Genomic DNA, 15971 nt, shown 5'->3' on the forward strand with positions numbered 1-15971 from the left:
ATCACATAACTACTGCTAGCTACCAGGAAGAGACAAAGCTCTGCATCAGCTCTCCATAGGCACAACCACAAAAGAATGAAATGAAAAATACAGCCAAGCAGCTAAGAACAACCAAACCAACTAACTCCCCCACCCTCCAGACCTATAACCACGGCAGGCATCACCAGCAGCTGGCAAGGTGAAGTCCTCTGCTAATAAACCACAGACAAAAGCAGCACTGAGTTGGCTGGGAAGGATACAGGCTGCTGAGCTGGGTGGTTACTGGGAAGGAGAATGAAGCTGTTGTGACAGCTCTGTTCCCTCCTCTGAAACCTCCTCCTGTGGCCTGCCATAAACAAAGGCACTCAGAGTTTACTCAAGGAGCAGCCACTGCAAGCAAAGGAAGCTGACAGTGCCTGCTGAGTGGCAGCATACGATGTGCTGCCAGCTGTATTCAGCACTCCAGATGCTCCACTGTCTTCAGTTCCCGAGGCCTTTGATAGCAGCAGCAGCAGCCCTGGCTGTGCAAACACGCTTCCCAAGCACAGCTGGGAGGGCCAAGTCACTCTGGGACACTGGATTTGAACCCACAGGCACCAGGCTCAGCCCTGGAGAAAGCTTAGAGCAGCTATCATCTTACAGCAGAAGACAGCAACACGGCTAATGGAAAGCCCAGGGCTGACTTAGGGAATCTCTCTGGTTTGCTTGGCCCACAAGGAAGCTTGCCAGGGCATGTCCCAGCAGGTGGAGAAGAACACATGCTGCCAGCAAAGCTGCACAGCCAGCAAAATGTGTCTCCCACCCCAAGAGCCACTGCCCCCCAGCCGGCAGCCACAGCTCTGACCCAGCGGGCAGCAGCCACACAGCAAACCTCCCCTGTTGGGGCAGGGGCATTGCAGGGGCTGGCTGAGATGGCACCATGGGAAGGAGCTGCAGCAGCATGGCTTGGAAGGAACCTCAAAGATCATCCAGATCCAAACCCCCTGCCAGGGGCAGGGACACCTCCCACCAGCCCAGGCTGCTCAGGGCCTCATCCAGCCTGGCCTTGAACACCTCCAGGGAGGGGACAGCCACAGCCTCCCTGGTGTCTCCCCACCCTCACTGCCCAGAATTTCTTCCTAAAAAAGAAATTTTTTTCCTAATCTGGGAGTCAAAAGTGAGGTGATAGTCTTCAAAGGCCCCCACATTGCTGTCCCTGGAAACAGACATTACACTTGGCCAGCAAAGTCAAAGAGGTGTTTGAAAGAGGCAGAGATGCAGTAGCTGAGAGTTTAGAACTGGCCTTGGGAGAGTTAGAGTTGGGCTCCATGACCCAAAATGGCTTTTCCAGCCCAAATGATTCTGTGATTCTGAAATCAGTTTTCAAAACAGATCTGTTGGAGGCTTGGCTGATACAGCTGAGGGCTGAGTGGCCACCCAGCAAGACTTGGGCAGACTGAGAGCTGGGCACAGAGGAACCTAAGGAGGCTCAACAAGGATCAGTGCAGAGTCCTGCAGCTGGGGAGGAAGAATAAACTGCAGCAGGACAGGTTGGGAGGGGATCTGCTGGAGAGCAGCCCTGTGGAGAAGGACCTGGGAGTGCTGGTGGGCAGCAAGTTCTGCAGGGGACAGCAATGTGCCCTGGGGGCCAAGAAGGCCAATGGGATCCTGGGGTGTATTAAGAAGAGTGTGTCCAGCAGATCCAGGGAGGTTCTCCTCTCCCTCTCTACTCTGCCCTCCTGAGATCTCATCTTGAGTACTGAGTTCAATTCTGGGCTCCCCAGCTCAGGAGGGACAGGGATCTGCTGGAGAGGGTCCAGCAGAGGGCTCCAAGGCTGCTGAAGGCACTGCAGCACTGCCTGGTGAGGAGAGGCTGAGGGACCTGGGGCTCTTTAGTCTGGAAAAGAGAAGACTTAGAGGGGATTTAATAAATGTTTATAAATATCTGAGGGCTGGGGGTCAGCAGGGAGAGGACAGGCTCTGCTCACTTGCTCCCTGTGACAGGACAGGGAGCAATGGATGTAAGCTGCAGCACAGCAGGTTCCACCTCAACACAAGGGGGAACTTCTTTACTGTAAGCGTCACAGAGCACTGGAACAGACTGCCCAGAGGGGTTGTGGAGTCTCCTTCTCTGGAGGCTTTCAAGCCCCATCTGGATGTGTTGCTGCATGACCTGAGCTAGACTGTATGGCCCTGCTCTGGCAGGGGGCTTGGACTCAATGATCTCTTTGGGTCCCTTCCAACCCCTGGCATCCTGTATGATCCTGTGAAAGTCAAGATCAGCTTTGCCAGAGCAGCTCAAGCAACAACACAGCCCCCAGTGGGGCTGCAGGAGAGCGACCCAGTGTGCCTAGGAAATAAAACCTGGAACCACTTTGTGCTCCAATGAAAACAACCCAGCCCGGGAGCGCAGCAGGTCCGCAGCTGCAGGCACTTAGGCAGCTGCAGAGCCTGGCCACGGCTTTGGAGCAAGCCTCCAGAAAGTCTCCTTAAGTAATAAGGAGTTAGAAACAACAAAGAACCCCCAGCAAGGCCTCCCCACTAAAAAGGAAAAGCTGAACGGGCAAAGGGGAATGGCTTGGGCGCTGCTCATCCCCACAGCTCTGCAGGCGGCTGGGAGCTGCAGCTCAGAAGAGCCTGCACCTGTGACTCATCTCAGAGGCTTCTGCACTTGGAAGCCCTTCAGAGACAGCGCAGGGACTGCCTCAGGACCCGAAGCGCTCTGCGATGCTCTCGCAGCTGAAGCTCAGCTCAGCCCTTCGGCTGCAGCGGGGCAGGAGGCGCCGGCACTGCCCCCGGGGGGGCTGCAGCTCCTCCCCGCCTCGCAGAGCCCAGGGGAGAGTCAGGTCGCAGGCAGCCTTGCTGCCACCCTGCCTCCGCTGCAGAGCAGGGGAGAGCTGAGGCACAACCCCGCTCCGGGACAGGGGCATGGAGTCACAGCATCACAGAATCGTCAGGGCTGGAAGGGACCTCGAGGACCGTCCAGTTCCAACCCCCCTGCCATGGGCAGGGTCACCTCATACCACATCAGGCTGCTCACAGCCACATCAGAGGGACAATCCTGCCACAGGCCAGGGACATCCGAGGACAATCCTGCCAGGGGACAGGGACTCTTGAGCAACAGGAGGACAGAGGCAGACTCAGGGATGTCCAGTGACAGGACAAGGCACACTGGGAGCAGAAGGGAAAACTTTTGCCACTGCAAGGGTGCTGGAGGCCTGCAGCAGGCTGCCCAGAGAGGTTGTGGAGTCTCTTTCTCTGAAGAGATTCCAAACCCACCTGGATGTGCTCCTGGGTGCCCTGCCCTGGGTGCCCCTGCTCTGGCAGGGGGGCTTGGACTGGATGATCTCTGGAGGTCCCTTCCAACCCCTACCATTCTGGGACTCTGTGATCTCAGCTCTGCTCTGGTATCCAGCAAGTCTTGTGAGTCAGAGCTTCAGACAACAGCAATGTTAGCTATGGCTCTAATTTTAGCTCCTGCTTAACCCACAGCTCCCAAGTCCCTGCAAGGTCTTCCCAGGTGCCAAAAGCCACCAGCGGCCTGGAGCCCAGCTGCCAGAACACACAGCTGAGAGGCTCTGCTACCTCACACCAACTGCCTGCTGCAGAAACACACTTCTCAGACAGAGACAAGAGGAAGAACACAAGGCTGGCTTTATCTGCCCTCGTGCTGCATGCCTCTCAACACCAGGAGTGGTGCAGACCTTCAAAGGAGGAACCAAAGTTCAGCTGCCCTAGCTCCTGCGCCTCAGAGTCCACTCCGGGCCACGCCAGGCAGACCTGGTGCGGAGGGCAGCTCAGGAGTGTCCCAGAGCAAGGCAGCAGCCTGCCAGGGCCAACTTCTACCCCAAGGAGTGGAAGGGGGGGCCAGGAGCAAGGCAAACAAACACACACTTGACAGGCTCTCCTCAGAGGAAAGTGGGGAAGGCTTCTAGGAGTAAACAAACAACCTTCCACCCTCCCCCTCTCAGGAAGCCACCCAAGCAGAATGCCTTTACTAGGGGAACTGAAAGGTTTGTTTGAGAGGAAGGCTTCCCTCAGATTCAGTCAACCTTACCAGCCTCCTCCTCCTCTCCTTATTCACACCAAGCTGTGAAAGGGCCCTCAGCTCTCTCCAACCAATTAAAAACTAATTGAAGCACCAGACTGGCACTATACAGCCTGAGAGAAGACTCAGCTCAGCTGAGGCCTCCACAACCTCCTGATATTTCATTTTATTTAACCTCAGCACACAAAAGAGCTGAAAAGAGCATTCACAGGGATCCAAACCTGGAAACAAAACCTCTTTCTTGCAGCTCAGGCCCAGTGGGCTCCAAGGCAGAGCAGGCACAGGGCAGTGCCTGCATGCATGCAGCACAGCAGCAGGGCCAGCTTGGAGTTGCTTGGGAAGCTCCGTTAGGAAGTGAGGAGCAGGCAGCTTCTCCCCAGGACTCAGAGCAGAAGCTGGGAGTGTTTCATTCAGTCAAGGAGGCATGGTGAGCCCTGTGAGGTGCAACAAGAGCAAGTGCAGGGTCCTGCAGCTGGACTGGAACAATTCTCACTATCACTACAGGCTGGGGGAGGAGGTGATAGAAAGCAGCCCTGAGGAAAAGGACTGGGAGGTAACTGGTGTGGGGAGTAGCTGGACAGGAGCAGTGTGAGCCTACAGCACAGAAGGCCAAGGGCAGCCTGGGCTGCATTCAAAGCAGGGTGGCCAGAGCTGGAGAGAGGGGATCCTGCCCTCTGCTCAGCTCTGGAGAGACCTCACCTGCAGGGCTGTGTCCAGCCATGGAGCCCCCAACACAAAAGAGACCTGGACCTGGTGGAGAGGGTCCAGAGTGGGTCACGAAAATTATCAGGGGGTTGGAGCAGCTCTGCTGTGGGACAGGCTGAGGGAGCTGGGGGTGTTCAGCCTGGAAAGGAGAAGGCTCCAGGGACACCTTAGAGCAGCCTGCCAGTACCTGAAGACAGCTACAAGGAGGATGCAGAGGGACTGTTCCCAAAGGCCTGCAGGGACAGGACCAGGGAGAATGGCTTCAAACTAGAGCAGAGCAGATTGAGATTGGATGTGAGGAACAAGTTCTGCACCAGGAGGCTGCTGGAACACTGCCACAGGTTGCTCAGGGAGGTGGTTGAGGCCTCATCCCTGGAGGTATTCAAGGTGAGGCTGGACAGAGCTCTGGGCAACCTCATCTAGTGGAGGATGTCCCTGCTGAGTGCAGAAGGTTGGACTGGATGAGCTTTGGAGGTCCCTTCCAAGCCAGACCACTCTGTGATTCAACCTTTAAACTGAATGAGTGACAGATGATGAAAATGGATCAGCCTACACGTGGCTCCAAATGAAACGTTTCTGCTTCAGGCAATCAGCAGAGTTACTGCCAGGACAGGAGAAGATGTCAAGGAAAGGCTGGAAAACTTCATAGCTTCACAGAATGGTTTGGGTTGGAAGGGACCCCAAAGATCATCCAGTTCCAAACCCCCTGCCACGGGCAGGGACACCTCCCCCCAGCCCAGCTTGCTCGAGGCCTCATCCGGCCCGGCCTCGAACACCTCCAGAGAGGGGGCATGGTGTCCCTCCACAGCTTACACACAAATGCAGATCTCAGCAGCAACTCCAGAGGAGCCAACCCACCACAAAAAGCGTGGCTCACACCAAAAGTGCCTCCAAAAAATCCTGAGCTGACCTGCAACTGCCTGGCTTTGTCTCACTATCGCGGCCCTTAACAATTCGAAGCCCTCTGGAGTGGGTTTTGGGAGCACCTAACAAGGCTGGGGAGCAAGGCAATGAAGTGAGCAATGTGACAGCCTGGCTCTGTGGGGACAACCCCCATGGATTTCTACAGCAACCAGTTAACTGCAGGGCTTTGGGTGGCCCTTGGCAGGGAAGGCTTTGCTGGAAAGCAGCGAGCAGAAGGCAGGCAGGCTGCTATGAAGCGGGGAGCCTCAGCACAGGCTCCTTTCTCTCCCATGCACAACACATGCCAGAACTTAAAATTCCTGCAGCATCCAGGGAGGAAACTGCCATGGAAGAGAAAAACAGATGGCTACAGCCTTCTGGGGGGAAAGAGAGGGAAAAAGGGGGAAAAAAAATGATTCAGCATGACTTCATTTCCACAAAGGAAAGACTGGAAACTGCAGAACCTACTTCAGACCAGAGAAGCACAGCATGGTCTGGGCTGGAAGGGACCTCCAAAGCTCATCCAGTCCAACCCCCTGCACTCAGCAGGGACATCCCCAACTAGATCAGCTTCCCCAGAGCCCTCTCCAGCCTCACCTTGAGTATCTCCAGGGATGAGGCCTCAACCACCTCCCTGGGCAACCTGCTGCAGTGTTCCAGCAGCCTCCTGGTGCAGAACTTGCTCCTCACATCCAATCTCAGTCTGCTCTGCTCTCATTCCAAACCATTGCCCCTGGTCCTGTCCCTGCAGGCCTTTGGGAACAGTCCCTCTGCATCCTCCTTGTAGCCTCCTTCAGGTACTGGAAGGCAGCTCTAAGCTCTCCCTGGAGCCTTCTCTTTTCCAGGCTGAACACCCCCAGCTATAGAATAGAATAAGAATAGAATAAACCAGGTTGGAAAAGACCTCTGAGATCATCAAGTCCAACCTATCACCCAACACCATCTAATCAACTAACCCATGGCACCAAGCACCCCATCCAGTCTCTTCCTAAACACCTCCAGTCCATCTGTCCAGCCTGTCAAGGTCCCTCTGCAGAGCTCTCCCACCCTCTAACAGATCCACACCTGCCCCCAGCTTGGTGTCCTCTGCAAACATGCTGCTGGAGGACTCCATCCCCTCATCCAGGTCATAGATAAAGATATTGAACAGGATGGGGCCCAGCACTGATCCCTGGGGCACACCATTGGTGCCTGGCTGCCAGCTGGCTGTGGCACCATTCACCACCACCCTCTGGGCTCAGCCTCCAGCTCAGAGTGCTGCTGTCCAAGCCAGGGGCTGACAGCTTGGCCAGCAGTTTGCTGTGAGGAGTTTGCTCCCTCAGCCTGTCCCACAGCAGAGCTGCTCCAGCCCCCTGATCATCTTTGTGGCCCTCTCTGGACCCTCTCCATCAGGTCCATGTCTTTCCTGTGCTGAGGGCAGCAGGGCTGAATACAGCACTGTAGGTGAGGTCTCAGCAGAGCAGAGTGAACCCCCTCTTAATGCAGCACTGAGACCAATTTAACCCTTGGAGAACATGAGGGGTCCCTGTATTTTGAAGCAGGATTTCAAAGCCAAGCAGCTCACACCAGAGAGGACAGGGATTACAAACACTCTAACAGAGGACCCAGTTCTGTGTCTCTAAAGCCACTGCTGAGTGGTAAATTCTGCAGCAAAGCCTCCTTATCTTCCCTCTTCTCCAGCACTGTTAAGCACTTATCACCTCCACTCAGGTGAGCAGTTTTCTTGCTGACAAAAGCACCTAACAGATGAGGAGATATTGGGAGCTTGGCAACCTCAGCTCCAAGTCAGGCCATTCTCTGTGGCACCTGGCAGTGCCACACTTGAAGCCATTGTTGAGTACTTGACTGTGAGACAGCACAATAAGAAAACATAAAAGCCATCCTAGAAAGCTCTGGAGCTCAGCACTAGGTGCTTCAGGTACTCTGTGGAACAGCATTTACACCTCCAGTTCACAGTCACAGAATGGGTTGGGTTAGAGAAGCCCTTTCAGATCATCCAGCCAAACCAGTCTCTAACTCTGCCAAGGCTGGGACTAAGCCATGGCCCTCAGCACCACAGCTCTGCCTCTCTCAAACACCTCCAGGGGTGGGCATTCAACCACCTCCCTGGGCAGCCTCTGCCAGGCTCTAAGAACCCTTTCAGGCAAGAAGTTTCTTATAATGTCCAATCTAAACCTCCCCTGGCACAAAAGACACACTAAAGACCCCCAAGCTCTCTCAGCTGCTCCTCCCTAACCCCATTCTCCAGACCCTTCCCCAGCTTCCTTGCTCTTCTCTGGACCCTCTCCAGCCCCTCAATGTCCTTCTGGGAGTGAGAGCCTCAAAACTGACCACCCAGCACCCCAGGTGTGGCCTCCCCAGTGCTGAGTGCAGGAGGACAATCCCTGCCCTGCTCCTGCTGCCCACACCACTGCTGATCCAGGCCAGGCTGCTGGTGGCCTCCTTGCCCACCTGGGCACACCCTGGATCACCTTCAGCCAGCTGCCAACCAACACCCCCAGCCACTCTGCCTCAAGCCTGGGGCATTCATGGGGTGGTTGTGACTCAGCTTGTGAGCCTCCTCTGGCTGAGCCTGTGCCACAGACAAGCCTTGACTCAGTCACCTCACAGAGGCCTCCAGCAGCTGGAAAACTCCAGGGTACACCAGAGATGCATGCCAGGCTGGCAGACCTTGGCACTTCTCCAAACTGGCAGCTGGGACTGGCAGGAAACCCAAAGGCATCTCAAACAGCTCCAGACACCAGTGGGGAGGCCATGGAGCTGGGCCCCCTGCACCAGCCACAGTGTCGTAGCTGCCAGGCGTGCCCAGCACGCCGCACCCCACACAGCAGCCATCTGCTGCCACCACTGCCAGCACCCAACAGCACTTTGTGTGTAGCAGCACAAGCCAAAGGCAGGAGACTGATTGCTGCCTGCAATGGATGACTATGCACCCAGGGCAGCAACCAAATTAACCCTCTCCTAGCAAGCCCAGCCCTTCCAGGCCAGGACTGCAGCTGGCTGGCCAGGCTGGGTGCACAGGCCAGCTTATGCCAAGAGTCACTGGAGATGAGAGACTCCAGCAGTGCCAAGCAAGTGCCTTTCACCAAAAGCAAACCAAGTGCTTCTATGATGCATGGCAAGCATGAGATGTGCAGGGTGGCAGGAGGCACTAATCCATCTTAGAGACCAAAGCTGCACCTATTTATGTCGAACGAAAAAGCTCCAATGGAATCCAGTGCTCCGTTTTTCAAAGGGACTGAGGAGCCACAATAATGAGGAGTGGGTCAGCAGGAGCAGCCAGAATGCCACACAAGTGAAGCAGTCCTGGTAATTAACCTGAAAATCAGGGGTTTCTAATCAAAGAGGGACAGGACGCTCCGTCACGACTTGTGCCACACACACCGGCAGCAGCCGAAAGCAGCGGGCTGAGAGCAGCTGGCTTTGGCCAAGGACCAGAGGGGGCAAGAAGGGGGAGCTCCAGCCTGTGCTGGACATGAGCTGCTGTACCTAAAGATCATCCTGCTCCAGGGTGAAGCAGCACCAGCAGCGTGGCAGTGGCACCTGCCACACACAGCCAGCCCAACTCCAGGAAGAAGGGCAGGAGCTACTTTGAATGCTTCAGTTCAACAGCACCACCAAAAGCCAAACCCAGAAGTACTGAAAGCCAAGCAGCAACCACCCAGGGCTGCAAACTGAAGAACATCCTGCAACATAAGTCACTCCTTGGCATTGTCCTGTCAGTGTGGCCCAGCAGGGCTAGGGAGGTTCTCCTGCCCCTGCTCTGCCCTGCTGGGACCACACCTGGAATGCTGTGTCCAGTCTAGGGCTCCCCAGTTCAAGAGAGACAGAGACCTGCTAGACAAGGTCCAATGGCAGCCACAAGGATGATGATGGGACTGGAACATCTCTGCTGTGAAGAGAGACTGAGAGCCCTGGGGCTGTTTAGTCTGGAGAGGAGAAGGCTGAGAGGGGATCTGATCAGTGTCTATCAATAGCTGAGGGCTGGGGGTCAGGAGGAAGGTTCCAGGCTCTGTTTGGTGGTGCCCAGGGACAGGACAAGGCACAACAGGTCCCAGCTGGAACCCAGGAGGTTCCACCTCAACAGGAGGAGAAACTTCTTTGGTGTGAGGCTGCTGGAGGCCTGGAGCAGGCTGCCCAGAGAGGTTGTGGAGTCTCCTTCTCTGGAGCCTTTCCAACCCCACCTGGCTGTGCTCCTGTGTGCCCTGCCCTGGGTGATGCTGCTCTGGCAGGAGGGTTGTACTGGATGATCTCTGGAGGTCCCTGCCAAGCCCTCATATTCTCTGGTTTCTGAAGAGTCAGAGCAATGTGAAAGCTACCCAGAGACAGCAGTTCACAGGCAGGCCCCCAGCTTGTCTCACTCGGGCACAATCATCGCTCAGAGACACATCTCAGTCCAAGGATGTTTATGAGTGCATTGTCATTTCTTCTCCAAGCTGAATGGGGCATTCTTTCCCTCCAGAAGCCCTGTGACAATGCCAGTGCATTACAGTCACTCCCTGCACTGCCATCAAACACAAGCCAGGCCCCAGCGCTGACCACACACCGCCGACACAGGGAGCTCCCTTCTCTGCTTCTATGAAGCAAGCTCCAGACAGAGAGGAAGGAAGCAGGGATTCTGTCAGCACAAGCAAAACCCTGCCTGCTCAAAAGTTAAGGAAAGCTTTAGCTGAATCACAGGCTCACAAGATGTTAGGGGATGGAAGGGACCTCTGGAGATCCTTCAGTCCAAACCCCCTGCCAGAGCAGGACCATGGAATCCAGCACAGGTCACACAGGAGCACAGCCAGACAGGGCTGGAAAGGCTCCAGAGAAGGAGGCTCCACAACCTCTCTGGGCAGCCTGCTCCAGGGCTCTGGGACACTCACAGGCAAGAAGGTCCTCCTCATGATGAGGTGGAACCTCCTCTGCTGGAGTTGCCCTTTGCCCCTTGCCCTATCACAGGGTGCAACTGAGCAGAGCCTATCCCTGCCTTCCTGACCCTTAGCCCTCAGCTATTGATAGACATTGATCAGATCCCTCTCAGCCTTCCCCTCTCCAGACTAAGCAGCCCCAGGGCTCTCAGCCTCTCCTCACCAGGCAGTGCTCCAGGCCCTTCAGCAGCCTTGCAGCCCTCCCTTGGACTCTCTCCAGCAGATCCCTGTCCCTCCTGAGCTGGGGAGCCCAGAACTGGATGCAATATTCCAGGTGAGGTCTCAGCAGGGCAGAGTAGAGGGGGAGGAGAACCTCCCTGGATCTGCTGGCCACACTCCTCTGAATGTACCCCAGGACCCATTGGCCTTCTTGGCCCCCAGGGCACATTGCTGTCCCCTGCAGAACTTGCTGCCCACCAGCACTCCCAGGCCCTTCTCCACAGGGCTGCTCCCCAGCAGATCCCCTCCCAACCTGTCCTGCTGCACTTTATTCTTCCTCCCCAGCTGCAGGACTCTGCACTGATCCTTGTTGAGCCTCAGTAGGTTCCTCTGTGCCCAGCTCTCAGTCTATGCAAGTCTCTGAATGGCTTCACAGCCTTCAAGTGTCTCAGCCAAGCCTCCCAGTTTGGTATCATCAGCAAACACTCTGTCTGTCCTGTCACCAATGTCAGGACTGGAACCAGCACTGATCCCTGGGGGACTCCACTAGTTACAGGTCCCCAGCTGGCCTTGGCACCGTTGATCACCACTCTTTGGACTCTATTGTGTAACCAATTCCTAATCCATCTCACTGTCTGAAGGTTTTCATTGCCTGTCCTTTTCATATAGGGGTTTCAAAAGAGCAGATTTTAGCTTGCCTGCTTAAAGCCCAGCTTTGTTCAGGCTCTCCACACAAGAGGAAGCAGAGCAGAAAAGCCTAGAGCCCAATGGCTGTGAGTGGTGTTTGGTCCCCATGGTTATTTTCCCCTAGAATTTCCCCCCCCATTTGAGCCCTGCACTGCTGCCTCCCCATCACCAACACCAGCACCAACCTCCCCTGCCTTGGTGCCCAAGAAGGCAAAACAAAGGTCTGTAATGGCTGTTTCACTACTTCACACACAGGCATTTTGCTAGGTGGGCACCCAGTGACTAAACAAGAAGTAAATTCACAGAACCCTTGAGGCTGGAAGAGAGGTCACCAAGCCCAGCCTCTGACCTAACACCACCACACTGACCAGAGCATGTCACTAAGTGCCACATCCAATCTTTCCTTAAGCACCTCCAGGGATGGCAGCTCCACCACCCCCCTGGGCAGTCCATCCCAGTGTCTGATTCCCCTCTCCCTGAGGAATTGCTTCCTAACCTCCAACCTAACCCTCCCCTGAGGCAGCTTCAGGCCATGCCCTCTTGTCCTGTCACAGGTTGTCTGGGAGAAGAGCCCAATCCAACAGGATGAGGTTTAACAAGGCCATGTGCAGGCTCCTACACTTTGGCCACAATAACCCCGTGCAGGCTACAGACTGGGGGTGAGTGGCTGGAGGGCAGCCTGGCAGAGAGGCAGCTGGCAGTGCTGGGTGACAGCAGCTGGACAGCAGCCAGCTGTGCGCCTGGGGGGCACAGACGGCCAATAGCATCTTGAACAGTGTGGCCAGCAGCACTAGGGATGGAATTCTGTCCTCTACTCAACACTGGGGAGGCCTCACCGCGAGCACTATGTGCAGCTCTGGGCCCCTCACTGCAAGAAAGATCTTGAGGTGCTGGAGCAGGTCCAGAGGAGAGAGACCAGACTGGGGAGGGGGCTGGAGGGAAAGGCTGATGAGGAGAGGCTCGGGGTATTCAGCCTGGAGAAGAGGAGCCTCAGGGGGGACCTTATCACACTCTACAACTACCTGAAGGGAAGTTGCAGGAAGGTTCCTAAAATAACAAGATTGCTCACAAGAGAACTTTTGTGTGTGTGACTTCTTAAACCGAGCACAAGCTGGTGGCGGATCCCACCTGGGCGCTCCCCTGCAGCACTCAGGACTGCAGGGCTAAAGCCTTCTGCAAGCCCCACAGAGCAAAGAGCAAATCAAAGTGAAAATGAAAGCCAAAAGCAGGCCTCTTTTGTGCAAACAAAAGGTAAAAAAGCAGCAGGCCCAGCTCATGAAATAAACCAAGCTGGCTGTGGAAAACTCCTTGGCCTGAGCTGCGCAGTGGATCCCATGAGATCATCACAACAGCCTCTTTCAACTTCTCCAGCTGGGGTTAGTTGCAGTTTACCCTGGGAGAGCAAGTTCAGCTCCCACAACAAGTCTATTCCTTGTGCAAACATGAGGCAAGAAGGTAACTTCTTGTTAGAATTCAATAAAAAAGGAAGACTTCAGCCTGCCAGTGCTTCTTTAAGCCCCAAGCAGCCTTCCAGCACATACTTGATGGAGATTTCCAACTCCAGGAGATAGAATTTAAATGTGTAGAGGCAATTACTCATAAGCAGTGAGAGCAGCCAATGCAAGCACCCAACTTGCCAACGAGAAGAGAAGCCAAGTATTAGAAAGGAGGCTGCACTTCTTGCAAGGCAGTTTGGCTATCTCCATCCACAAGGGCTTCCTTCGTCCCCTGACGCTACAGGCCCGCAGCCCTGTGAGGAATGTCGTCAGTAACATCAATATTCCAAACATATAAACCAGCAGTTCAGTATCTGTGTAATGGAGCTCTCTGCCTGACTGTTGAAAAGCTGCTTCTAGTCTTCCCTAGCAGATTTACTTAAGCTCATTTTGCACAGGCAAGGAAGACATGCCAGGAGCATACCATTAACTGTTAAAGCCATCCAAGTGGACCGGCACCGCACAGCATTCTTGTCTGACTAAATGCTTTAAGACAAATCCCAGGGATCTGCCTCTTGCCTGTCCCCATTGAGAGGTGGGAAGGCAGATGGAAAATAAGAAGGAAAGACAAGGCATCTTCAGGAAAAGAAAAAAAACAAGTAAAAAAAACCAAAAATGAGGATTCACCCCAAACTTAAATACCACCAACTTCAGGATTCACATCCAGAGATTCACAGAATGGGTTGGGTTGGAAAGGACCTTAAAGATCACCCACTTCCAACTCCCTTGCTATGGGCAGGGACACCTCCCAGTAGCCCAAGCTGCACAAGGCCTCGTCCAGCCTGGCCTTGACCACCTCTCAGACACCTCAGTCCAACTCTAGCAGTAGCAGCAGGTAGCACCCAGCGCCACGAGTCGAGCAGGGAAACAGCTCTTGGGAAATGCTCTGAGAACCACCAAAAAACAGGAACAAGAACCACACCAAGGCACAGATGCCAAGCTACTAACTGCACCATCCTCTGCACGACAATAGCAACGCCAGCTAAGAAAATCAAGAGCCCAGAACAAACCCAAGAGGAGCACGCAGCGAAGCGAGCGCTCCTGGAGCGGGACCCAAGCACCCCACACGGCCGCTGCTGCAGCGGGCAGGCAGGAGGAAGTGCAGGGAGGCACAGCACACACCCCCAACGATGCAAACCGAGCAACATCCTCCTCACTTCAGCACCAGCAACTTGCTGTGGAGTAACACAAGCCACTGCTTACCATTTCTTGGTGCACTCGACCATCAGCTCCTGGTAAGAGGCCACAAACTGGAACTTCGATGCGTGTTTCCCAACACGCTGGAGTCTCTTCCAAACCGAAGCCATAATGCTGGGGAATCCCAGTCCTCTTCTACAGGAGCAAGTCTGGGAATGCCAGAGCAGGCTCGAGAGTGTGTGTGCTCAGCAGGAGCAGACTGACAGGCAGACACGGTCCAAACAGCGCAGGAGGAACTTGATGGGACCTCTACAATCCATATTCTGCCTCTCCCTTCTCCAGGGGAAAGCCCAGCCCAGCTGAACGGCTCATCACCGGCCAGGAGCAGCGTGCCAGAGGAGCAGACAGGTGATTGAAAGGAAGTTCTCTCATGGGATCAGCGTTTCTCACACAGTAGAGGATGTGGATGCTGCAGGACTGGAAGACAAATAAGACAGGGGGTGAAAGAAAGCATTGGCTGTTAGCCTCCCCTCCACAGTGCTGCAATTGCACGTGATTTGCTACCCTGCAAAACAACTACCACCGACCACAAAAACATCTCCCCCTTCCTGTTGTCATCCCTGCCCTCCCCCCCTCAATTAAATAAATAAGAATGCTGCAACAATTTCAGGAATGCACACCACAAGTCTGTTTGGAAACATATCAACACGTCCTTTTATCAGCACCATCACAACTGGCAACAAACAGCAACAACAAAGGGCCAGGTCACGGCCACGACAAACCCCTCTCGGAAGCATCTCCGGGAAGCAATGCAAAGTGGCGGAGGTGCTGCCAATATGCACCCAGAGGGAGGGACACACAAGGGAGACGAGGACAAGTTCTTTGTCTGGATGACAAAAGGTGTAACAGTTGTTTCCTCACGCATACACACACACACACCTCCCGCTCCCATTTCTCTTTCCAAGGAGAGGGAAGAGCCAAGAAGCCAGCAAAGGGAGCGTTACTACTGAAATGCCTGCGCCAGGGCGAGAAGAATGGCAGAGGAAGGGGCATTTCCCGAGCCCTGGCTGCCCAGCCAGCATTCCCCATCTTCCTCGCTGCATCACATCGACATGGAAAGGCCTCCCCATCCTGAACTGAGGAACGCTCAGCAGAGAGGTGGAGAAGGGAGAAGAGAAGCCCAAGCGGGTCCTCTCCCTGCAAAGGAAAGAGGCATCTCTGCCGGCTGCGCAGGAAAAAGCCCCTGCGTGAGGAACAAGGGGAAGCAAAGGGTGGCCGCACCTGGCGATGAGGCAAGGCAGGATGGCAGCCAAGCTGGCACGGAGGCAACCTGGGCTCGAGGCACGTCCCCTGCAGGGGGCTGTCCCCTGGAGCCCCGGGGCGCGGCGGGCCCCGCTGCGTCTCGGCAGCGGCTGTCAGCGCCGGGCAGGCGGCCCCCGCAGCCCTCGGCCGGCAGCCGTTGGGGTTTCAAAATGAGAAGGCGAAGGGCGGGCAGCGAAGAGGGGAAGAGACGGCCCGAGAAGAGGGAGAGGAAGAGACGCGGGGCAGCGCGGACGGCTTCCCCCGTGCCGCGGCACTCACCTGCCCCCGGGCTCCTCACGGCCGATCCCCGCCGGGCGGGCGCGGGCGCTGGCGCTGGCACCACACGGCAGGCGAGAGGCAGCGCTGCCGCCGCTGCCCATTACTGCGGCAACCCCGCCAAAGCCCTGCGGCTGTTCCCGTGCCGCTGCAACCTCATGGCGAGCACCTGGCACACGCCGCCTCTCCCTCGCTGGCCCCGCGACCGGCTGGCCAGCCCGCCCGGCTCCCGCCGCGATCACGCTGCCAGCACCATCGCCCTCTTGCCGGCGCTCCGCCTCGCCTCGCCTCGCCTCACCCCGGCCCCGCCGCTCCCCCGCCCCCGCCGCGGCCCGCCCCTGCCGCGCCATTGGCCCCGCCGGGTGTCCGGCGCATGCCATTGGCTGG

General features: G+C 55.9%; 1 protein-coding gene across 12 annotated transcripts in view; it reads right to left on the reverse strand.

Moving 5' to 3' along the window:
• EHBP1 (EH domain binding protein 1) overlaps positions 1-15640 on the reverse strand; it is a 186912-nt gene extending 171272 nt beyond the window's left edge. For 11 of the 12 annotated variants that reach the window (XM_054177263.1, XM_054177262.1, XM_054177258.1 and 8 more), the window contains exons 1-2: positions 15588-15640; positions 14073-14483 (exon numbers count right to left, since the gene is read on the reverse strand). In XM_054177263.1, the coding sequence (XP_054033238.1) occupies positions 14073-14176 (104 nt within the window). In that variant the 5' untranslated portion in view covers positions 14177-14483; positions 15588-15640. The remainder of the gene's footprint in view (positions 1-14072; positions 14484-15587) is intronic. The other variant, XM_054177252.1, reaches the window with a different exon arrangement.
• Positions 15641-15971: the final 331 nt, after the last annotated feature.

The sequence above is a fragment of the Dryobates pubescens genome, chromosome 39 (genome assembly GCF_014839835.1).
Source record: "Dryobates pubescens isolate bDryPub1 chromosome 39, bDryPub1.pri, whole genome shotgun sequence".
Taxonomy (NCBI): domain Eukaryota; kingdom Metazoa; phylum Chordata; class Aves; order Piciformes; family Picidae; genus Dryobates; species Dryobates pubescens.